The sequence below is a fragment of the Brassica napus genome, chromosome C6, assembly GCF_020379485.1.
Source record: "Brassica napus cultivar Da-Ae chromosome C6, Da-Ae, whole genome shotgun sequence".
Lineage (NCBI taxonomy): Eukaryota > Viridiplantae > Streptophyta > Magnoliopsida > Brassicales > Brassicaceae > Brassica > Brassica napus.
In genome coordinates, this window is record NC_063449.1 from 47,705,780 (window position 1) to 47,730,132 (window position 24,353).

Genomic DNA, 24,353 nt, shown 5'->3' on the forward strand with positions numbered 1-24,353 from the left:
GGAGGATACTGAGAATGAGACAAGACGTCATCTTGAGTTCTTATTTTTATTTTTTCCAAACAATAAAAAGTTTAAGATATATTAAAAAGATATTGTCTAGATACTCTAAAGATTTTTTTTAAAAAAATATTTTTTTGTAAAACTGCTACTTAAAATATAAAATAAATTAGGAATTGATAAATATTAAGATTGTACAATTTGGTAAATTTTTATATACATAAGTGTATTTTTCCAAAAACTTAAACAATGGTGTAGTTTTCAAATTATAATCTTATCTGAATGTATTTCTCCAAATTTTCCCTATTAAAAAGTAAACATAATTTTTTTCGTGGTTTTTTAAAATGGTTTTTGGTTTTTGATTCTCTAAAAATTATTTTTTTACCAATCAATTTTTTTGTTTTTTAAATAGATTCCCTAAACTTTAAGGAAACCAGATTTCGAGAAAACTACTTCTTTCTATACAAACACGAAAATCTATGTTTTCTTGGTTTTTCTTTGCAAACTGTCGTTAGTTTTTTTTTCTTTGTTAAAATAGTTGTACATTCATAAATTAATAACTACAGAAATCATAAATTAAAAAATACAGAGAAACTATTTTGAAAAAAGAATATATATTTCTAAACAAAAAAGAAGAAAATCATGGTTTTCATGGGTTTTTTCAAAACTTGTCCTATGGATTTTCAGTTATTTTTTTAACTAAAAATATTAGTATATTATGAATGAGTATAAGAAAAATAAATAAAAATGGTAAAATAAAGTGTATATATATATATATATAAATTTATGTTTAAACATAGAATTATATTATTATTATTTTGTTTTTTTTAATTTTAAATAAGCTTATGTGTGTTTTGGTAATAATATTTTATATTTTATTATTTCCAGAATAAATATTTTACTTTAAAAATATTTTGTTTTATTATTTTGAAAGCAAAAAGGCAAAACTAAAAACCAAAATCTAAAATCATCAATCATATTTTTCAAATGGGTGAAACTTTGAATGGGTGAAACTTTGACCTGTAACGTCTCAACATCTCGCCAAGAAAAGAATAACGAAAGGTGACTATCAAAATGAATAATGAGATCAATCTTGGCTTATAAGATTATCCATCTACCGCAACCATTCTCACTAGTGACGTGCCACCTTGTCTTGAATGTACTGTATTGTGTTGAATGCAATAAATATTCAAAACACATGAGTTATGCTATGCCATTTATTTTATATCAACTTGAATTATACAATTATTAATTTAATTTTTAGGCCATGAATATGTAATGTGCTGATCACTAAATTATTCTGCATTTCCAACTTTTATGTACAGTTGTATAAATAGTATAGGGGGATATTGTGGTCACTATTTTTGTTTCTCATGACGAATATAAGCGAGATGGAATGAATCCCAAGACATCCAGACAATAAAAGGAGAAAGAAAAAGGATTAAACTTGTATGCGACTGTCTTTACATGAGACCTTTATCAAAAGACACAACACCTTATCTGATATAAAAACACTATAAATTTCCATTAACCAACAGTAATATCACTGGGGTGTGGTGTCATTTTCCAAGAAAGATTACACCTAGAGATCATACTTACAATTAGATTAAAGGATTAGCATAGAAATCCTCGAAAGAACAAGGCAAAGATCATATGTTAAAATGATTAAAAACAATTCAAATTGAAAGGACCAAAAAAGTGTGATCAAAGACTCAAAAGGAGAGCCCATAGTGTACAAAAAGAAGCTGCACGGATCGGATCTATTCACATGACATACTGATTTTATTCCATGTTATTAGTCGCTGTTCCACATTCCTTTCCACGTATGAATATTTGTAATCGGTTATCTCTTCAAGGTAGAAAAGTATTTGCTGAAATATAGATATATAAAATTATTTTGATGCAATTAAATCTTATTGTATAATAGTTATACAAAAAAGGAAAAACAATTCTAGAATTTGCATAAGAAAAGAATAATTCGTCTATTCCTCAATGATTAATTAAATATTTAGAGAGATTAGGAAAGTATCCAAAATAAATTTGTGATTGTCAATATTCGAAGAATTTAAATTTATAAGGTTAAGCGTCTGGGACCGCTGGACTGATACAATGTCCCTTTTGTCTATCCATCTCTCTCCCTACAAGCTACATACAGATATAAATATAAACCAATAATGTTCTCTCTGTAGTACAAAACCATTCTAATAGATATTCGATCCCAAAATAAAAACAGCTGAAACAACCACACTCATCATTATCATCATCACTCTTTGCTATCATCAGATCATAATGAGCAACTCAAAATCATACTGGAGGAAGCAAAGATGGGGAACGCCTCCACAAACGTTAACGCCATTGATGGAAGGACCAGATCCAGACATGCAAGATGAAAGAGCCAAGAAGGAGAGCTCATGGGAAGCCATTAGAGAATGGTTTAAGGTTCACAAGGGTATTTCTGGAAACATGTCTTCTCCATCCGTACAACCACATTGCAATAGTTATGATGTGGCGGCCAAAGGACAAGACGTGAGGCTCTTGCTCGGCGTCTTAGGTTGTCCTCTTGCTCCAATCTCCGTCGTCGGCTCCGATCTATTACCCGATGACCCTCTTCTTGGCTCTTTCCAAATCAAGAATGTCCCATTTGTGAGTATTATTACTACCTCTTTTACACTCTTTCTATTTTGTTGGGTTATATCGAATAATGCCTTTAATTTGATTTTCATAGTTTAAAATGGATTACATTTGAAAAGTTATCATTTAATTTGGAAAAAAGTCGTTTGAGTAGTTAATCTTTAAGATAAATTGGGTATAAATATATTTGTTACTTTTTTCTGTTTTTGATAATCATAGATCCTAAACCAAAGTCCAAACAAATACTCCAGAACCTAACCAAGTAATGTTATCAATTAAATCATCCACAATATTAATTATGAAAACTAGTAAGTATACGTTAGGTATGTATGCATATATATATGGTTTATTTATTTAATTAATTATAAATATTTAAATTATAGGAGACGTCGACGGCTCATTACATAATACAACAATACTTAGCGGCGACGGGATGTCTAAAGCGAGCTAAGGCGGCTAAAAATATGTACGCGACGGGAATAATGAAAATGAGCTGCTGTGAGACGGAGATAGCCGCCGGAAAAAGCGTTAAGACACTCGGTGGTGGTGGAAATGGTCGGAGCGGAGATAGTGGTTGTTTTGTACTGTGGCAGATGCACCCTGGGATGTGGTCTCTGGAGCTTGTTCTCGGTGGTACTAAACTCATATCCGGCTCCGACGGTAAAACCGTCTGGCGCCATACGCCATGGCTAGGTACTCACGCTGCTAAAGGCCCTCAACGTCCACTTCGTCGTCTCATCCAGGTAATGTATTTATTTTTGATAATTATTCAAACATACACGAGGTTTAATTAGAATTTCATATACTCAAATATATATGACGTCATAAAGATTGTTGAAGAGATAAGGACGTGGAAGGAAAAAGAGTAGTCATTGTCCAATAAGAAACGAGAGCTAATAAAAATATATAAACCTGACAAGTGATGGAGAAGCTGTCTCCTTCTCTATTTGCTTTCTTTTGAAACTTCAAAATCAAAACATAGCCCCACACCATTACCCACTCTTGACTCTCCCACGCACCACACGTGCTTTATACTTTTATGTCACGTTGACGTCATTTGTTTTGATTGCTTATATCGAAGGCTTGCTTACTATCTATATCTATATGTGAAATGTTTTGCTAATGGTTTCAGATTTAGTTCCATTTTTAGTAAGTATGAGGTTTAGTTCCACAGATTATTGCATTCTCTCTCTTTTTTTCTATACGTAAAGAAAGTAACGAACTACAAGTTTGTCCGTCAGGACGATTTGCTAGGTAGCTGTGTACAATTATTGGTTAGAGGTGTATATAATATATTAATATGTGGTGTGAAAATAGAGTATAGTGTACTATTATGCACGTATATTCGCCATATGAATACGATCTATCATTAATTCAATTTCAAAGTGGGGAACTTCTTGGGATTATCAAAGTTTGTCTTTCGACTTTATCTTTTCTCTTTTCTTTAAAATCTTTTGCTTTATAGTTCTTGTCGTTCAAACTCCAACGAATATGCGTCGGAAACATTTTTCCTTTTTTTAGCAAAAAAAAAAAAAAAACATTTTTCCTTTGGTGTAAGATTTTTTTTTCTTGTCAGCTTCCTTTGGTATAAGATATTGAGAATTTTTTTTACTTCTGTCTTTAATATATAAAATAGTAAGATTTGTATTTCAATTTATAAAATGTCAAACATTTTATTAAGAAAAATTTAGTTTTATTATATTTTATATCCAAACTATTTTATAATTGGTTAGATATTTTATTTGAATATTAAATAGTGCTTTAATGTGATAACTTTATTTTTTACTAAACATGATTTATTATGTAATTTGGGTTACAGGGCTTGGACCCAAAAACAACAGCAGGCCTATTCGCAAAGGCCCAATGCTTAGGCGAGAGAAGAATCGGCGACGATGACTGCTTCGTACTCAAAGTATCCGCCGATCGTGACTCACTGATCGAGCGTAACGACGCCGGAGCTCCGGCGGAGGTTATACGCCACGCGCTGTACGGGTACTTCTGCCAGAAGAGCGGTCTACTGATCTACTTGGAAGATTCACACCTCACCAGAGTCACGACGATCTCACCAGAAGACGAAGCGGTTTACTGGGAGACGACGATAGGAAGTAGCATCGGAGATTACCGTGACGTTGACGGAGTCGCTGTAGCTCACTGCGGACGTGCCGTCGCGACGGTGTTTCGATTCGGAGAGACGTCGTTGCAGTATAGCAGGACGAGGATGGAGGAGATTTGGAGGATCGACGACGTCGTTTTCGATGTGCCTGGGCTTTCGTTGGATTCGTTTATTCCTCCCGCCGATATATTTGAAGATGATAACAACATTAGTACTCCTGTTTGCAGCAATGTAAATTCCCGTTAAAAAAATGTGGACTAATTTAATAACTAAAAAACTATTTATTGGCGGGTTAATTAGTTGATGGTATAATGTGACGTTTGTTTTTGTATATTACTTTATCAAGAAAGTAGATTTTGAACCGCCCTTCAAAGGGCGGGTATATTTTTGTTCTAATTTTTTTTTGAAACATTTAATTCTTATATTTATGTTTTAATCATATTTGTGTTTTTTTGTAATCATATTTGTGTTTAATCTTAAATTAATTTAATTTAAATTTTGGTAGAAGTATTAAATATGTCAAGTTGCATTATACACTGTGCTATATGTATTTCAAAATTATTTTTAAACTTTATTCCTGTAACATATAATATTTTCTTAATAGTTACCTAACATAATTAGTCAAAAATATTCGTATAAATTTTTTTTTGGAATCGACCGGAAAATCAAGTCTTGTACTCAATTAGACATGAACTATATACCCGGATAATTTTTAAAATTTTATATTCGAAAACCAATATTAAATCCAACCCGTCCCAACCCACTCTGAAGAACGAACATTTTTTTTGAAAAATGTGAAAAAAATAATTTTAATTTATTCTGTTAAATATATATATATATATATATATATATATATATATATATATATATACATTGTAAGTATATTAATTGTATACGTTTAGGGCCAGTGTATTAATTTCATTTTTAACATTTTCACTTTTTTTAAAAACTGTTTTATAAATTTAATTTAATTATTATGCCAAATTCTTGTGTAAGTATTAAGTAAGTTTATTCTTTACACCAATCCATATTATTTTATAATAAAAATGCGTATTTTTTAGTTTTGAAAACCTATTTTATTATTTTTAAAAACTTTTTATTTCTATAAATTGCAAGTTTCATTTTTTTGTACTTTATTACATCTATACATTTATTGTTTGGATTTTTATTATATAACAAAAATAATTTTAATTTTACCAGGCTTGCGAAGTGGATTTATATCATTTGCTTCCAATGTAAAATGTGTTGTTTAAATGAGCCAGTGAAAAGCTATTCATTATTTAATGAAATATGAAGTTGGGTTCGCTAAACAGCCAAAAATTTGTCCAACTTTAGGTCAATTTATACTCTTTCCGTTTTGATTTAATTATCGTTGCAAGGAAAAATTTTCGTTTCAAAATTATTGTTGTTTATAGTTTCAATGCAAAATTTATAAATAAGATTCTCCACTTTATTTTTCTATTGGTTGAAATATGATTAGGTGTATAGGTAATCGTGTTTTTATTTTAGAAATTTACAAAATCATATGTTTCTTTAATCTGTATGTATAAACTTAAAACGACAAATAAAATGAAACGGAGAGAATATATCTTTTCCATTATGATGTTCGCATTAAAAGAAAATAGAAAAGTCAAAGCATTAAAAAGTCTTATTCTTTCTCTCTCCATGTAAACTTAATTCAGCCGCTCTTTCTTTATTCTTTTTAGTTTTCTCATCATTTTTTCTTCATAGTTCTTAAATTTATAAAAAAACCACAAACAATTAAGAACAAAAAAGATTTTACATATACTAACACTATACATAATTTTTTCAACATTCTGTGTTTTTAACTGAGTAGAAAGAAGTCACGACGAACCACCCCCGTCAAAGATCTCTACACTGAGAATAAAATATAATTTTTACAAAATCTGCATTGGTTAATTAAACAAAACAATTTTAAAATGAAATAAATAAATTATAAGTTCTCATAGATGATAGTTATCAAAAAAAGGAAGTTATGAGGGTTCTTAGAATATAGGAAAAAAAGAAGAAGTCACGTAAGAGGAAGAAATATGTAAATTTAGATGTAGTTATAAAAGAGTTGGTTTATTTTTTTTTTAAAGTAGGTTATGGAGAAAAATTGTTGTTGGACTGAATCTATATCAATTGGTCACACTGCTGTTTTAATAGAATAGATTAATGTTTTTTTGGGCGTTATATGAAAATGTTATGTGACATTGTTGAAGGCCCAATAAAATAAAAAAAAACAAAGGTTTACATAGATATTATTGATGGGCTTTTCTCTTCATTTCTTCGACTTCGCAATGTGATAATCTGGTTATTTTTTTGTACAAAATAAATAGAGTAAAATTTGATTTTTCTTTGTCGGGAAATAATTAATTAGAACAAATGGATGAATCAAATCAGAGAAAGAATTATCAAAAAGAAGCTTCGGGAGTGTATTTTTTTTTATATATTCGGGCAATGTACTACTTTGTTAAGAGAGCATTCAACATCTACACATACCAAAGATAAAGTATAATTTTAAAAATTAATTTATATCATAAAGAAGTGTAATTTAATATCTTCTTTAGCAAAAATAGAAGAAGTAAGGGAGGAGAAAATGGAATCCAAGGTCGAGATCATAAGTTGCCAACAGATGTTTGTTTTTAATCTGCATGAAAGAATGTGCATAGACCATCGATGCGACCGTTACCTTTGTTACTTTTGATTATTTATTCTAAGTACTTTAGTTTTGGTTTGATTAACACCCCTAATAATTACCATATGATATGCGTACAAACATTAACTTTATCATTAGTATTATTTTTATTGTTTAAAATTATGATATACAAGTAAAGCTACATCCACATGCACGTTTATGCATGTGAACCGCGAAAAAGTAGCAGAGTGAGATGGATAAATATTGAAAGCTCTGGATAGTTGTAGTAGTTAACTTATGGTTGGTGACTTAGTGTGATTAGTATTGTGGCTGAATATTCATTGGGCATGCAACACTGTAATTTCAGTTCCACTTTCATACAATGCATCTTCACAGAGACATGGATTATTGCACCATGGCTAAATATTCAATAATAAACATACATTATATTTAAACAAAAAAAAGCATACATTATATATTGCTCGTTTTGAGCACCGCCGGATAGAAACATTTGATTTGATTCCCAAACTTTAAAAAGTTATTTACATAGATGTACCATATGAAATTAAAATTAACTTAAAATGTTTATGATCTCTTAAATTTTAGATTCGACCATGGTGTACTATTATATTAATTTTGTTTTTGAATATATTTGTTTGTTAAGGAGAAGTGTGGGGCGTAGGTAAAAGGAGAAGAGAAGCTTCCTCGAGAAGTGCACACATGGGAGTGCGTTTAGAGCATCATTATTTCTTAATTTTTTTTTTTTTTTTTTACTTTTTCGAATTAAAAAAAAAAAAAAAACGAACCAATCGTGAGCCGCCACGTGTTAGTGGGGCCCGCGAACAGTGTAAGAAACCCTTAAGAACCGACTACTATTTAGTAGTTTTTGTAACCGGTTTTTAAAAAAAAAGTGGGTCCTACGCGGGATCCACAGGCTAAGAAACCCTTCTAGTATACCCGGATAAAGATGCTCTTATATCTCTGTGACACTATCTATATATGCTTCTCCTTCAATTCTTCTCTTTCTGCCTTTTGTTTTTCTCAGCTTTTAGGGAGAGATAAGAGACTGACTGAGAGAGCTTTCTTTTTTACATGCCAACTTGCAGTGATGACCAGATCTTTATATAGTTCTCTCTCTACAGCCAACAAAGTGTCAGTATATATCTATTACATGTATGAGCCGTAATTTGAATTTTGTCGAGTAATTAAACACAAAACATTCGTTATCAAGGCAAAACTTTTATTTTCAAATATTTTGTGTGTGTCTATAGACATTCGTACTAATTAGTGGTCATATGAACCAAAGAAAGAAAGAAAGAAAGGAATAAAGAACAAAGATATCTTCGGAAGGAAAGATAGATACTCAGTGTCGGTTAATTTCTCTTATGACAAGTTCTTTTATTTATTTCTTTTGGAAAGGATGTTGTAGCTCTATACACACAGTCACACTCATACTTACGCTATATACATATGAAATCAAGTGACTGTATACATTTGAATCAAAATTTACAGCTTTTCTTGCTGTTTGCATGTGGATTTCCCAAAACCCTAAAAACCTTTTGCTTTGATTGGGATCATCATCATTATGACTGGCTTTGTCCTTCTTTTTCTTATTTACTCATGTTTTTTACCCATAAACTTTATATCTAAGTTTGATTCGAAATTTAGTTTCCCGATGCAGATATCTCCATTTTAGCGTAATCATAGTATAAGGCATCAAGTACAAACTAACTCGAGATAGAAATAACTAACTCATGAAAAAAGCAAAGGGCCCTCTAAAAGCTTTTAAATATCGTACATGCCTTGAAACATGAGCGATCTCATTCTCTCTACCCATAAATGTTCATTATTTAATTTGTCATAAGATGCTACGTACGTTCGTATATATACCGGTTAAGGCATATTATATGTGATACACATATACATTGGTTAAACGTCTATACTTTAGTCTATAGATTTTACATTTTGTATATGCATCTGAATATCTGATTGGTAAGACTGTCAGTTAAAAAAGTCGTAAAAACATATAAAATAAATTGGGGTTTATTTATATTCAGTTATTAATAAAAATGACAAAAGGTAATCTGCTATCAAATATTTATATTAAAATAGTTCAGCATAAACATACAAAAAATGAAAATAACTAGTGGTTGATTAAAAGCAAAGAAAACATAATCATATAATCACTTGGCCATTCTACTGACTAGCACTGTAATCATCAATTTTCAAACAGTTGGCTGGAGAATAATGAACAAGTATATAATATAACCTAAATATGATAGCAACAATAATGATACATAATTTCAGTACAAATTAAAAACACCAGCAAAACTAATCCGATAAACATAACAAAGTTTGTAATTTTTTATGCCTCATCTCTAAACCTAAGTCAAGCTCATAAAACAAAATATATATCTCATTCTCACGTTCTCATGCATCACATATTAAAATAAACAATTTTATCACCCAAATGGTGAGTTCCTTCCTTGTATTAACCCACTGTTAGGGTTCATCATAGGACTCAATGGTGACCTTCGAGGTGATGGCCTTTCCAGAAATTTGCCACCGTTATTTCCTTCATCACCTGACAAACCCGATTTCCTTTCGTAAATTTCCGACAGAGAATCCAAATCCGTGGAAACATGTGTAGCCATTTGTATCTGAATCCGATGCTCGTCATCGATGGCTTGGTTTCCAGAAAGATCATGATCTTGATCAGACCACATTAAGAGTTCTTTCCTTATATCGTTACCATAGCTAGGGTTTGGTCGCTTCTTCCCCAAGTAAATGTTGGTGTCTGCAGCATTGTTGGCCGTGTAATGATTCTCTATGTTCTGATGATGGAAGTTATGTTGGTCAAGAACTTGTTCGGTTGTGTTTCCATAAATGTTTAGGTCTTGAAACGGCGGGAAACTAAGAGGATGAGGTTGTGGACCCACCGCTGCGGAAAGACTTGTACTTCCCAAATTGGTCTTGTAACCTCCTCCGGCGGCGGCAGCGGCTGCCATGTTCTCACCGGCTAAGGTTTGGCAAGCTCTCTCCAATATAGTTTGCATGTACTTTCCTTGTGCTTCAATCCTCAGCTGCAAATGTCTCTGCACCTAAAACATTTAAATGCAATATATATTATATATCAACCAAAATTATCTTTTATAAGAGATGAATATTATAAAATATGAAAAAATTAACTACCTCTAGCTGTTCATGCAACCTTCTCTGCACTTCCATTTGCATCCTGATCAAATAAACCAAGTGTAAGTTGCTGCTAATATAAACAGAACATTAAAATAGATAAAATTAACGTGAAGAGAGGATGTACTCGTTCATGTTGCGGCTGATCATGCCAGAGGAGGAAGCTATGTTGCGCTGAATATCCATGGCAGAAGCTAAAGAAATATAATTTATTTTAGAGAACAATGGATTAAAAATACACATATATTATATATATATATATGTATATAATTTCTGCAACCCTAATATGATAGAGAAAGGAATAGTGGTCACCTCTTGAGCCTTCCTTTGTGGACTGATCTCCGTACTCCTTGTGCGGCTGCTTTCCAAGCCTGAATTTCTGCACTCATACAGCCAGGTAACATTATAATATTATTATATGATTAAGTGAAAAGAAAAAAAAAATATAGAGAGAAGAGAAAATCAAAAGCAAGTAAGGAAAGAAAACCCTAATTTATATTTGTGTACATACCTGAAGATGGCTCTTTAGGTGGTAAAGAGTAAGACCCTTCACACCCATAACTCTCATAATCGTCTTTGGAGTCGCTTCTGTAAATAAAAAGAACGATCAAAAACTTATTAGTATATAATTCTCAAAAAAAAAACTAGTATATGTTAAAATCGATCAAGATGATATATATGTGTGTGCATACTATCGGGGCCGCCGAGCTGAGCGACGGCATCGACAAAACGCTCGTGGAGTTCGACAGTCCAACGCAAACGCGGTTTAGGGTCGGTGGTGAGGACAAGGCCTGAATCTCCTTGAACGCACATAGCTCTGTTCTCATATGAACCATTCATACTTGAAGGTTTCTTAGCATGGAACATTCTCTCTCTATGACTCTCTTTCTCTCTCTCTAACAGAGGGATTCAAGGAAACGAATGTGATGCAAAAATGTGAGAGAATACGATGCGGTTTTGAAGAGATCAGATGACGGCTTTTTGCTCTTTATCCTTCTCTCTCGCGTATTCTTTTTATTTTTCTTGTGAATAAATTTTTTTTATTAATATTTTTTTGAGAAAGAAAATGGTTATAATATTATAGTAATTAATACTATTGTTTTATCATTATTAAGTAAGGAAGAGAACTAAAGTTTTAGACTAGTACACAGACGTTCCTTTGCGAAAAGATACTGTCGCTAGCTTGAATACCTTTGAATTACTTTCAGTATAAAATGTCTGTAAAGGAATATACGTATACATGAAGTAATTCATGTATTTCTCAAATGGCTTTAAAATGTTGCAAAGGTTTAATTACAAAAAATAAATTAATATTGATTTCTTTTTTGTTGTTGAAAAAGGTAAGTTTTAACATCGGGGATCCTATACAAGTTAGCTATACACAAAAGAGGTTATATCATCAGATGGAAGGTGTTTGTAATATGTACTCATTAAATTTTACAAAAACACTAGCATTTTTCACTTTCTGCCATAAATATAAGCATTAATACATTTAAAATATCTCGAATTTGATGTAGTGGTACTATTCCTTCTGTTTCATATTAAATATCATTTTAGCTTTTAATTTTTGTTTCAAAATAAGTGTTGTTTTATATTTCTAATGCATATTTTACACATATTTTCCAATTTACCCTTATGTTTAATTCATTAATTAATAAAAATCAAACAAAAAATTACATTAAATAGAGGTGAAACAGTTGACCCAAAAAAAAGAATAAAACAATAAATTTAATAGTTTTTTTAATTCGTGTGCAGAAACCTTAAACGACATTTATATTGAAACGGGAGTACTACTTTTTTTTGTTATTTCTCTCTACTAACTTTCAAACTATGAGCACGTTTTAAAACCAATTTTATTATTATCCTTTAATTTGTTTTTCTGCTTGATTTGGTGTATATAAGTACTAACTAATATTTGTAATAAATTAAATTCGACAAGAATAATATAAAAACGAGATTATAAACTTTACTTTTCAAAGTTGAATATATTAAAGTTATATATGTATATATTCTATTCAATTAAGATCGCACGAGGATAGTCGTATACTAGACTTATAGTATGTTTACATCGTCGTTATATATTGCAATCAGGACACATACACACATATCTAAACAAACAAGTCGACAAGGGGTTTTATCATTAATGACAGGGTAAACCTTTTTGGTTAATTATGAGCTGAATATACAATTCTAAGCAATGATGAGTTCGTTATAAACTAATGGACCGTATAGTATTACCAAATACAAACCGTCAGGTGGAATATGTTTTTATAACGAAAACGTTGACTGATCGACCAATTTAGAAAATATGGTTTACAAACGTGAACTACATCCACTAAACTATTCTTTATACAAATGATGATGAATTGTCTTACGTCAAAAAAATCAATTACATTCATCATATAATAAGTCCATCTATCGCATTATTCTTTTATTTTCCAACATCAATGATCAATCGCAAAATTCATAATAATTTGATTTTGGTGAATGAATATATTCATATACATGTAAGATGGTCAACCTGATATGTATGAGTGGGAGGTCCCATATGGTATATTTACGTAGAACAAGAATAATCCAATGAATATGGCGTTGAGATTGATATGCATACTTTTTTATAAGAAAATGATATGCACACAAAAAAGAGAGCATATGATCTAGGAGTATAAAACTGCATTAAATCTGCAGAAATTTTAAATATGTACTATAAATTTTTGTATTAAATATGAACAGGGAAATGTCCAGTGTAGCATTTAGTGAAGGAATATAATCTGGAGTTTAAAGAGAGAAAACAACATAAGAATATGGAAGCAACACTTTGAGTTATACATATACATGGTTTAGTGATATGTGGAGAATTATGCATCAATGTGTAAAGAGAGTGTTACTGTTGGGGACCTCTTCTTATACTTATTAAAGCTCTTTTATTCTTTTTTTTTATTTTTACTATATGTTTTTCCCTTTTCCCAATTTTTAATTTTTTTTTTTTGGTTAAAGCTTGCTGGGACTACCCTTTTTGGCTTTTGTAGGACTGACGATTGTGCAGCTATACATGGTAATACATTTTCCAGATATTAATTTGAATTTAATTTAGTAATATTGTTTTTTTCAAATAAACAATGTTTTCTTTGTCAGAAATATTAAATTGTGGCTTTAAAATGAATTGTATGCACAATAAATTAATCAACGCACACAAATCTGGCTAGGATATAATATATAATAGGAAAATGGTGTTAAATTTAACATAATATAACAAATGAAAGTTAAAATAGCATGAGAATTGGAATCAATTCTTCGCCTCTTTGATGAATAAAGATAGATTCTTATTGCGCCAACAATATTAAAAAATGAAAATAGAACTCCCGCGATAGATGCCAACCGTATGAACTTGGCCAGCCACATTTACATAGTTACATGCAATATATTACTAGACTTTTTCTGACCCCCTTTAGAGTTTAGATACGCACACCTTATTCATAATGATTTCCTGTCCTTTTGATATTTTTTTGGGGAATCAAATTACAAAATTTATTCATAGTGATGTAAAGTATATTTGCATTAGCAAATTAGACGGCCATAAGATCATTTAAATTCTTATTTTCTTGATTTTTAATGCTTTTAAGCGAGAGTTTATTTTGCAAGCAAAGCTTTTGTTTTATTTAAATCAGGTAAAGGCAATGTTTAAGTTTTAGGCTTTTAGCTAATTGTAGTTGAAGCAAATTAAGAACTTAAAAAGAAATAAATAAGCCGGAAAATAAATAAATTGATGACAATAAAGTAAGTCGGTTCAAAAAATAGAGGCCATGGTTGCTTGAACTTCAAGCATCTTTTAATGGTGCTTTAGAATTTCTTCTCTGAATGAATATATTCCTTCCGCTCTTCTTATCTTTCTCCACTAAAAAAACGTTAAAAGAATTAAAATCCGAAGTTCGGCAAGTCGCAAGAACCACGTATTTCTAACGCTATTTTAAAACCATATCTGAGTGCAGTTTTCTTGATAGTGAATATCTCTTAACTTAGATAAACCGATATGATGCTTTTTTTTTCAGACAGCAATTAACTGAATGCTACAACTCTCGTGGCACATGAGACGTACAAGTGTTTTATATAACAAGATACAGATGAAAAGAAAAAACAGACTCACCAGATGAATGCTACAACTCTCATGAATAAATCTCTTTTGTTTAGCATGATTTTGTATTCTTTAAATACAAAGAAAAACAGACTCAGCAGATGTAATTAAGGTTTTGATTGAATAAATTTTGCATTCATTCAAAAAAAAGATACTGATGAAAAGGAAAAATAAAATAAAACACATCGATTTCCAAGAACAAGACTTCTCTTTTTAGTATATACGAAGCAGAAATTGTCAGAATATAACACAAAAATTCACTTGAAACAAAATCATTCAAAAACCATGCTAAAACATATTGGTCCGTACTAGACCAATTCTTTATTTCTAAATAAAAAATCTCCAAACCTTTATTATGTTTCAAAGTAACAACGAACAACTCTTCAAAGGTAAGCCGTTATTGGAAGGATATATAAGTGCAGGAGTAGCTGACCATTTCCAAGCTATCTAACAAACCAAATCACTGTCTGTTCATATCTCCCATGCATATGTATTTGATCTGCATCGAACCCAAGCGTCAATAAACGATAAGCAATTTACAAACAACTTTATGCTTATATAGAAACTTTTACAACACAAGATTATGTGCTATGAGTTGGGGGTCTGGGAGCATTTACATTGCACGTTTTATAACCATCTTATAATCAATTTAATCTCTAAATAAGTTGATTCGATCAAATGAAGCGTAGGTTGATAAGAGAGAAGATGAGTGTTGCTGTGAGTTACCTCATGGTATTCGTCCATACCGTACTTAGATCCTTCCCTTCCAAGTCCAGACTGCTTCACTCCACCGAATGGAGCCACCTGCAATTAAAAGATGTCAGCAAATGTATTGACTATAATTTGGAGAATGTGTTTCTTCAGTTTCTGGTCTTACCTCTGTTGATATGATTCCTTCATTCACCCCTACAAGTCCGTATTCAAGTGCTTCGGATACACGCCACGATCGTTGGACACTGTTTGTGAATATATACGCAGCAAGTCCTGCACACACATACACATTTCGTCATCTCCTCTATCATGTTAAAAAAGTTGCTAAGATTGCATTGCATGAGGACAAACCTGCAATAGTGTCATTAGCGATTCTGATAGCGTCCTCCTCAGTCTTAAACCGAATAAGGGGAGCTACGGGTCCGAAAATCTCCTCCCTAAGACAAGCAAAATAAGTTCTGATAAAAAATGCAAGGAACGCTAGACAAAAAGGTATAACACTGCAACTTTCTGAATCTTCCACAGCTTACTTAGACATAATCATGTTACTCGTAACATCACGGATAACAGTAGGCTCATAAAAAGTCATCCCTAGACTGTGCTTTTTGCCGCCGAGAAGGACTTTTGCTCCCTTTAAGAAGAAGACAACAACAGAGCATAAAAAATACCTCTTGTTAGTATGAATCGGGGAAATACAGGATTTTTCTGTTTTGCTGTGAATGACGTACAAATGCAAAATATAAACCGCTTCACTTAGAAACCAAGGTTAGCAAAGATGCATAAGGGAAAAATACAAACCTTGGAAACGGCATCTTGCACGAATGACTCTACCTGCAATTATATAGCATGAAGATCAAGACTATTAACATGAGTGCCATCAAATATTATTGGTGTATGAGAAAAACTCGGAAACTGGAAACTATTAATATTGTACCTTCTGAATTGCTGCATCGTTTATAAGTGGACCCTGTAAGAATATTGAACTGACAAGTAAGTTTACAGCAAAATAGCAGAGTACACAAGAAAGTAGACTCAGTAAACCTTAAACTAAGTCGTTTGGGATGTTAGTTGACAGACCTAGAAAGAAGATATCAATAACCTACTTCTCTAGATTCTCTAGCAAATAGCCTTTTATAGTTTTGTAATCACCAAATCATCAAGGGTATAACATCAGAAAGCAGAAGCATAAGACCAAAAAGGGTATACCTGGGTTGCCCCCTCCTTAAAGCCATCTCCTACTTCTAATTTTTGAACCGCTTCAGAAAAGGCCTCAGCAAATTTATCATAGATACCTGTGGGAAAATATCAAATATTACGTTAATAGCAGATGAAGGATCCATTAGGCGGTGTGCCGAGTAACCCAATTCTTACCATCTTGCACAAGTACTCTGTTCGCACATACACATGTCTGACCACTGTTCCTAAATTTCGCTGCAAGCTGTAAAATCACAAATCAAATAGGTCATATAACGATTTAGTATTGACGGTCCCCATAGTGCACCACCGAGAAACTTGTGCTTGAAACAAGGAGGGACAGGTGGAGCTTGGAAGTAATAACCAGCTTAAGGGATAATACACATCTTTTATGGAAAAGGAACGGGATACCGTCTCATAAGAGAAATTTCTCCAGATAGACCAACTTTTTGAACCTTTTGGACAGACAAATCAATGCCTTAAACATTCATGACTATCACTTACCGTTCCTTTAACTGCTACATCCAGGTCTGCATCATCAAATATTATGGAGGGTGCATTGCCGCCAAGTTCTAGAGAAACCTAGAACAAGGAAAAAAGAAGAGGTACCACCGATATTGGTCTTGAGAATATTTTTCAAATACCACGATACTGATGCTTAAGCATACCTTCTTGACGGTAGGTGCAGCAGCTGCCATCAACTTCTTCCCAACTGCTGTTGATCCTGTGAACGTGATTTTCCTCACCTGAGTAGCACAAGAAACACAAACAGTCACTTGATAAGGTAACTTATCAATTATCATGCATCACTACTAATGGCAGAGATACAAAAAAATAGAGTACACAAAGATAATTAGAGGAACCTGTGGACTTGCAAGCAAAGCATCCCCAATTTCAGGAGCATTTCCCATGACCACATTAAGTGCACCCTGTTGAAAAAACATGCAAATGAATCATACAGAAAGAAAGCATCAATAGGGCCAAACAACTGCAAATAAAGGGTCTGCTCAGAAAGTTCATGATCACAAGAGAAACGCTGTTAAAACTAGTTTTCCAGCCACAATAATCATAGATTAACGGGCCACACATCAGATTAGTAGCCACATTTGAGGACATTACAAGCACTTGAAAATGAGTTCGATAAAATCAGACCCCATGTTATAACGAAAAGACTAACTGTTTGAAATTTACTCATTAGCAGGCCATCTCCCTGACAGGAGGATATCAAAATCAATTAGACCAGAGATGCTGGTGGGTTATATAGTTCAAGCCTAAAATCGTTACTTACTGGAGGAACTCCAGCTTGAAGTGCAAGTTCGGCCGCAGCAAGTGCTGTCAGGGGCGTAAGTTCAGATGGTTTAACAACCACCGTGCAACCAGAAGCCAGAGCAGGACCAACCTACAGTACGTCAACCATCCACATCAAACTTGATGAAAAAAGTTCAACATAATCTACTGGGATAGTATACTAGACAGGCTTTTAATAGAAAAAGAAGGTAAATTGCAACGGTACAACAAGCAAGACCTTTCGAGTAATCATAGCTAAGGGAAAGTTCCAAGGGGTAATTGCGCCAACAACACCAATAGGCTGCATAGCAAATCAAGAGAGTCAAGCAGTGCAAGTGTAATGTAAATACCTGCTACTGTAAATACAGTCAGTCAGCAACATTATGTCACTCAAAAATAAAAAAAAGTTGCATACATAAGAATTTACGAATCAGAAAACTGGGCAAACCTGTTTTAGGACCAACAACCGGCGATCAGACGAATTAGGAGGAATTATGTCACCGTATACACGTTTTGCCTCCTCCGCATAGTACTCAATAAAACTTGCCCCATATGCGACCTGTAAACTAAATTACAGAATCATATACTGCATTTAAGAGAGGAATGCAACATTTGAAACAAGCTCAAATCAGCACCATACAAAGTTCTCAGATATAAAATGAATCGTCTACCTCTCCTATAGCCTCCTTTAGTGGTTTTCCTTGCTCCAAAGTTATAAGTTGTCCAAGTTCTTCCTTGTGTGCAACCAGAAGGTCAAACCTGTGTTTGGAGGAACGAAGTATATCAGGAACCTTGGTTCCAGTAACGTGCAATAGCTATACCAGAAAATCCCCTAACTATGCCCATATCTCTAACCTTAACATTAAATAAGGGAGCAGTCAATTATTTCCAAAAGCCTTAATACTATTACTATACTTTAATTTCATAGGCATTTGAGAGCCATGGAAAACATTCCTCCATTGCCACACTGGCCTTATAATCCTAAAACATGACCATGCACGCTTCAAAAGTAAAAAGAGTACGCATTGCTAGTTGCTAGCCTACAGGATAAAAGTGTGTACCATCGCCTTAAAACTTTACTCCTCTCTCCAGCAGTCCGTCTGCTCCAAGCTGAAAATATGAAAAACATATTACAAGCACATTGTTCAGTGTGAATAGAAGTGACCATCAAAACAATGAGCAGAGACGAAACAGTTTTAGGTATTGCAAATAAGAAAAGCTCAAAAGGAAATAAAAATCTTGGGTCACACACATTGGAATGCTTCGTAAGAAGAAGCAATAGCATCATTCGTCTCTTTGACTCCCATACATGCAACATCAGCTACAATTTCACCCGTTGCTGGATTGTTAACCTGTGGAGAAAGAATATATGATGATGCCAACAGAAGAAGTCCAGTAGCTTTAAAATCAAGAGGCAGATAAGGATGTATGACCTTGATTGTGGTCTTGTCATACGAATCAATCCACTTTCCTCCTATTAGACCTTGTGTTCGCAAAAGTCCCGAGCTCCTGAGCTTCTCGGAGACGCTTTGTGCATCCATACTCATCTGAATAATCAATTGAATTGACAAATAACAAAGTTACAAAAAAAAAAAAAAAACTATTCATAGTCTCTCGTGTTCAACAGCTTCTATAGTAAGGCTATACGAAAATACGATCAGAGAGGAAGAACAGTCAGTGCTAATTGGCAACGACGAGATCTGGATATTTCGATTATTGAAGCGATGTGAAGAAACCTCTCGATATTTTCTTAGCGACTGAATACAAAGGAGATGACTGAGAATGATTAACCTGGCGGCACTGAGAGGAGGAGACGAGGAGGGGGGAAGCATGTGAGGAGGAGCAGACGAGCCTACGGCAACCGACGCTAGCTACACGCGCTGCAGCTCCGAGTACCATTGATTTCAATCGAACAAGACGACGAAAACAAGTGTGAGGAAGATGAGATCAGATGAGTATAAAATATCTTCTTCGCCGGGGAATTAAAAAAAGGGAAATTAGGAGGCGAATACTGTATTTATAAAACTGACAGGTAGGTTAGTGATATTTGACTGTATGTGAGAGTGTTACTGCAAAATATAATCCACGTGGCGGTTACATCATATTTTATCCGAGAGTGCCATACTCCGCGTGGCGTTTTATCAAAGTGTAAAGTACACTCCACGTGGAGTATACTTACCAAAGTAATTTTGTTTCAAAACGCTAATTTACATCTGACCCTCTTCGTGAGATAGTATAGTATCCACAGACCACCTGTCAGATTCATTTCTACGCATGTCACGATCCTAATTTTGTTTCTTTGTGGGGGTCAGCCTTCATCGTAATCTATTGGTCCAAAAGGATTACTTAACATAAGATCACTGTAATTACAGTATCTAATAAACTAATTACTTATAAGTACTTTATTATTACTATAAGCCAGATTTTCCAGACATTTTTGGTCGTGACGGCTCCAACTCATCGGAAGTATATTCCTTTTCTCTGTCTTTCTCAATTTTTTCTTTACAATGTTTTATTTAGCCTCTCGCAACAATCTGGATTCGTCTCTGTGACTGACTCTTAAGTCTTTACTGTTGATGATGATGATGATGATAAATCAGGTTCATACGACGGCGTTTCGGTTGCTTCTGGTCTCTCTATGTCTATTTCCTCCTCTACCAACCTTCGGCGCTCTCCGATCTCAGGTTAAGTAATACTCTCACTTTCTCGGCACTGTTTTGATTCTTCGCTTGCATGCTCGTGATTTTGTTCTCTAATTTGTAACTTGATTCTGTGGTAGTCTTCGTGGTTTCTCTGAGCTTCATGTAGAGTGAAGTAAACTGGCTTCAGTTTGATGATACTGTCTCAACTGTTACGCAATTGAAATTTCTGATTTGGTGTCTTTTTGTTTATACGAATGTTTATTTTTTTCGCTTATATTGTTGAAATTGACTATTATGTTCTCTCACCTGAGATGTTCTCTCGTTATGCAGCTACTTTGGAAAGGAGATTAGAGGCAGTAGAACACACAAGAGTTAACAATGTGGTAAACTAAACAGCTGTTTTTTTTGTGATTCGTAATCTTGTACTCCTGCTTGCTTCTGCAGTAATCCAACTGATGTTCTTGCATTATCCAGAGTTTTGAGCAGACAAAGGAAAAGATTAGGAAGATGTTGGAAAAAGTGGAGCTTTCTGTATCAGCTTATGATACTAGTTGGGTAGCAATGGTTCCATCACCGAGCTCCCAGAACGCTCCACTTTTCCCACAATGTCTGAACTGGTTACTGGAAAATCAACATGAGGATGGATCTTGGGGACTTGATCATCCATCTTGTAAGAAGGATATGTTGTCATCTACATTGGCATGTATCCTCGCTTTGAAGAAGTGGGGAACTGGCGAAAGGCAAATAAGCAAGGGCCTACAGTTTATTGAGCTCCATTCTGCTTCAGTCACTGATGAAACCATAGAGAAACCAGCAGGGTTTGATATTGTATTTCCTGGGATGGTTGAGTATGCTAGAGACTTGAATCTGGTGGTTCCATTGGGCTCAGAAGTGGTTGATGCCATGATACAGAAAAGAGATCTGGATCTTAGAAGGTAATGCTCTTGCTGTTTTGTTACCATACTAAGACTTAATTGAAAGCTTGTTTTATAACTAGAGGTCGTTAGCTCAACTGAAAAGGATCTTGACCATTGTGTTAGAAGAGGTCCCCTGTTCGAGTGACCATTGGGACAAAACTAATATTACATGTTGTGGTTTCGGGGCCTGGAGATACTAAACTTGGCCCCGAACCTCCTGGTATTAAAAAAAGCTGATTTAATGTTTGGTATGTGATAGGGAAAGCTTCTCAAGGGGAAGAGAAGCATATCTGGTCTATGTTTTAGAGGGAACAAGGAAGATTCAAGATTGGGATTTGGTTGGGAAATACCAAAAGAAAAACGGCTCTTTGTTTGATTCTCCAGCCGCAACAGCAGCTGCGTTTACTCAGTTCAGAAACGATGGGTGTCTCCGTTATCTATCTTCACTCTTCCAGAACTTTGAAGCTGCAGGTCTACTAATCAACACTGTGTTCACTTTGGTTGTAAACTAAACATTCTCACTGTTAATATATTTGCTTTATCATTTGCAGTTCCCACAGTTTATCCCTTTGACCAATACGCACGCCTTAGTGTAATTGACACACTTGAAAGCCTGGGGATCGATAGGGACTTCAAGAACGAGATCAGAAGGGCATTGGATGAAACTTATAGGTAAATCTAGATTAACCCACACAAAATTCAATGTTGTGTTTATGACTTTCTTAAACTATCATTGACAAACAGATGCTGGCTGCGTGGGGATGAAGAGATACGTTTGGACTTGGCCACTTGTGCTTTGGCGTTCCGTTTATTACTTTCTCACGGCTATGATGTGTCTTATGGTGAAGTGACATCTTTCTTTTTAGACGAATATAGCCTAAGATTTTAGTCAACTGCATGTATGTGTTAGTTAAGTTGATACCTTTGTGTTTGTTGCAGATCCGCTAAAACCATTTGCTGAAGAATCTGGTTTCTCCAATACTTTGGAAGGATACCTGAAGAATACAGTTTCTGTGTTGGAACTGTTTAAGGCTGCTCAAAGCTATCCACATGATTCAGCTTTGAAAAAGCAGTGTTTGTGGACTAAACATTATCTAGAGATGGAATTATCCAACTCGCCTATCACCTCTGTTCGAGATCAGTACCTCAAGAGAGAGGTAAACCTCTTTTTCTAAACTATCTTGCCATGAAAAGCTTATCTGAGAGTCTAATCCTTTTCAGGTTGAGGATGCTCTTTCTTTTCCCCACTACGCAAGCCTGGAAAGATTAGATCATAGGAGAAAGTTACTCAGAGGTTCATGTGTAGAAAAGAACACAAGGGTTATGAAGACATCCTATTGGTAACATCTGATGTTTCATTCATTGATTGTTTGTTTTTAAGCGATGATCATTAGTTCTCATTGTTCTTCCTCTATGTGCTAGCTTTCCCAATGTTTGCAGCTCTGATATCTTGAAGCTAGCTGTGGAGGACTTTAACTTCTGCCAGTCCATACACGGTGAAGAAATGAAACGTCTTGACAGGTACACTCCCATAAGCTAATGTGTTTTATGAATATAATCATGCACTTGACTACTTTTATATGGCTAAATCTCATTATCTCTATAAATCTCTGCTCACCAACTTGCAGATGGATTGTGGAGAATAGATTGCAGGAACTGAAGTTTGCAAGACAGAAGCTGGCTTACTGTTACTTCTCTGGTGCTGCAACCCTTTTCTCTCCAGAGCTATCTGATGCTCGTATATCGTGGGCCAAAGGTGGAGTTCTGACAACGGTTATCGATGACTTCTTTGACGTTGGAGCTTCAAAAGAAGAAATGGAAAGCCTCATACACTTGGTTGAAAAGTAAATGGCTCTTTTCTCTATTTGTTCCCTACTAAAAAGAACTATATAACATGTTTCTCGTTTACAAATTACAGGTGGGATTTGAACTGTGTTCCTGAGTATTGCTCTGAGAAAGTCGAGATCATTTTCTCGGTTCTAAGGGATACAATTCTTGAAACGGGAGAAAAGGCATTCATCTATCAAGGACGCAGCGTGACAAACCACATTGTGAAAATTGTAAATCATACCACATTGAACTATATTATATGTTATCATTTGCTAACAATTCATCTGACCATAGTCCATGTGGTGACATATCTTATACAGTGGTTGGATTTGCTCAAATCTATGTTGAGAGAAGCAGAGTGGTCTAGTGAAAAGTCAACACCAAGTTTGGAGGATTACGTGGAAAATGCATATGTATCATTTGCATTAGGACCTATTGTCCTCCCAGCAACCTATCTGATCGGACCACCAATGTCAGAAGAAACCGTCGGAAGCCCCGAGTATAATCAGCTCTACAAACTCATGAGCACTATGGGTCGTCTTCTAAATGACATACAAGGCTTTAAGGTAACACTCGCTGCTTAGAGCTGGAAGATGGTAACTGTAATGGTATTAGATTGGGGTTTAATGTGTGTCAATGTTGTTGGCAGAGAGAAAGCGCTCAAGGGAAGCTGAACTCTGTTTCATTGCACATGGTACATGACCAAGACAATGGCAGCGAAGAGGAGATCATAGAATGTATAAAGGGTTTAGCAGAGAGGAAGAGGGTAGAACTGCAGAAGCTGGTTTTGGAGGAGAAAGGGAGTGTGGTTCCAAGGGAGTGCAAGGAAGCATTCTTGAAGATGAGCAAAGTGTTGAACTTGTTTTACAGGAAAGATGATGGATTCACTTCACAAGATCTGATGAGTGTTGTTAAATCTGTTATGTATGAACCTGTGACCTTACAAGATGAGTCCCTAACTTAATGCAAGTTGATATGGCAATTAAACTTTTTGTTGTTATGTAATGTTCTGGAAATAAGCCGAAACAATTTTCTTAAAATCCTATTTTCTTAAAATCTAATTTAT

The 24,353-nt window shown here is 34.1% G+C and overlaps 4 protein-coding genes across 5 annotated transcripts; 2 read left to right on the forward strand and 2 right to left on the reverse strand.

Moving 5' to 3' along the window:
* The first annotated feature begins 2,113 nt into the window (after positions 1-2,113).
* Positions 2,114-5,037, forward strand: LOC125589201. Its single transcript, XM_048761617.1, has 3 exons — positions 2,114-2,640; positions 3,012-3,371; positions 4,448-5,037. Exons 1-3 carry the CDS (start codon positions 2,287-2,289, stop codon positions 4,985-4,987), a joined length of 1,254 nt encoding a protein of 417 aa, XP_048617574.1. The 5' UTR covers positions 2,114-2,286; the 3' UTR covers positions 4,988-5,037.
* A 4,590-nt stretch (positions 5,038-9,627) lies between these two features.
* LOC106430728 (myb family transcription factor APL) lies at positions 9,628-11,540 on the reverse strand. Its single transcript, XM_013871519.3, has 6 exons — positions 11,267-11,540; positions 11,086-11,162; positions 10,887-10,953; positions 10,702-10,768; positions 10,575-10,617; positions 9,628-10,483 (listed from the first exon to the last, which is right to left on the reverse strand). Exons 1-6 carry the CDS (start codon positions 11,439-11,441, stop codon positions 9,845-9,847), a joined length of 1,068 nt encoding a protein of 355 aa, XP_013726973.2. The 5' UTR covers positions 11,442-11,540; the 3' UTR covers positions 9,628-9,844.
* Positions 11,541-14,895: 3,355 nt separating this feature from the next.
* LOC106430724 (succinate-semialdehyde dehydrogenase, mitochondrial) lies at positions 14,896-19,950 on the reverse strand. Its single transcript, XM_013871512.3, has 20 exons — positions 19,690-19,950; positions 19,332-19,445; positions 19,151-19,250; positions 18,960-19,008; positions 18,570-18,657; positions 18,347-18,457; positions 18,137-18,199; positions 17,900-18,010; positions 17,475-17,540; positions 17,280-17,357; positions 17,116-17,193; positions 16,789-16,855; positions 16,624-16,709; positions 16,352-16,384; positions 16,216-16,248; positions 15,948-16,048; positions 15,769-15,854; positions 15,584-15,690; positions 15,433-15,510; positions 14,896-15,205 (listed from the first exon to the last, which is right to left on the reverse strand). Exons 1-20 carry the CDS (start codon positions 19,795-19,797, stop codon positions 15,167-15,169), a joined length of 1,596 nt encoding a protein of 531 aa, XP_013726966.1. The 5' UTR covers positions 19,798-19,950; the 3' UTR covers positions 14,896-15,166.
* Positions 19,951-20,192: 242 nt separating this feature from the next.
* LOC106430723 (ent-kaur-16-ene synthase, chloroplastic) lies at positions 20,193-24,327 on the forward strand. Of its 2 annotated transcripts, XM_013871511.3 has the most exons (14): positions 20,193-20,364; positions 20,499-20,582; positions 20,871-20,923; positions 21,015-21,475; positions 21,717-21,928; positions 22,009-22,129; positions 22,202-22,299; positions 22,397-22,614; positions 22,679-22,797; positions 22,880-22,978; positions 23,086-23,301; positions 23,376-23,517; positions 23,608-23,853; positions 23,937-24,327. In XM_013871511.3, exons 2-14 carry the CDS (start codon positions 20,537-20,539, stop codon positions 24,249-24,251), a joined length of 2,346 nt encoding a protein of 781 aa, XP_013726965.1. In that variant the 5' UTR covers positions 20,193-20,364; positions 20,499-20,536; the 3' UTR covers positions 24,252-24,327. The 2 variants fall into 2 exon arrangements, with proteins under 2 accessions (XP_013726965.1, XP_022560479.1); XM_022704758.2 differs by lacking the exon at positions 20,193-20,364 and having other exon boundaries at positions 20,392-20,582.
* Positions 24,328-24,353: the final 26 nt, after the last annotated feature.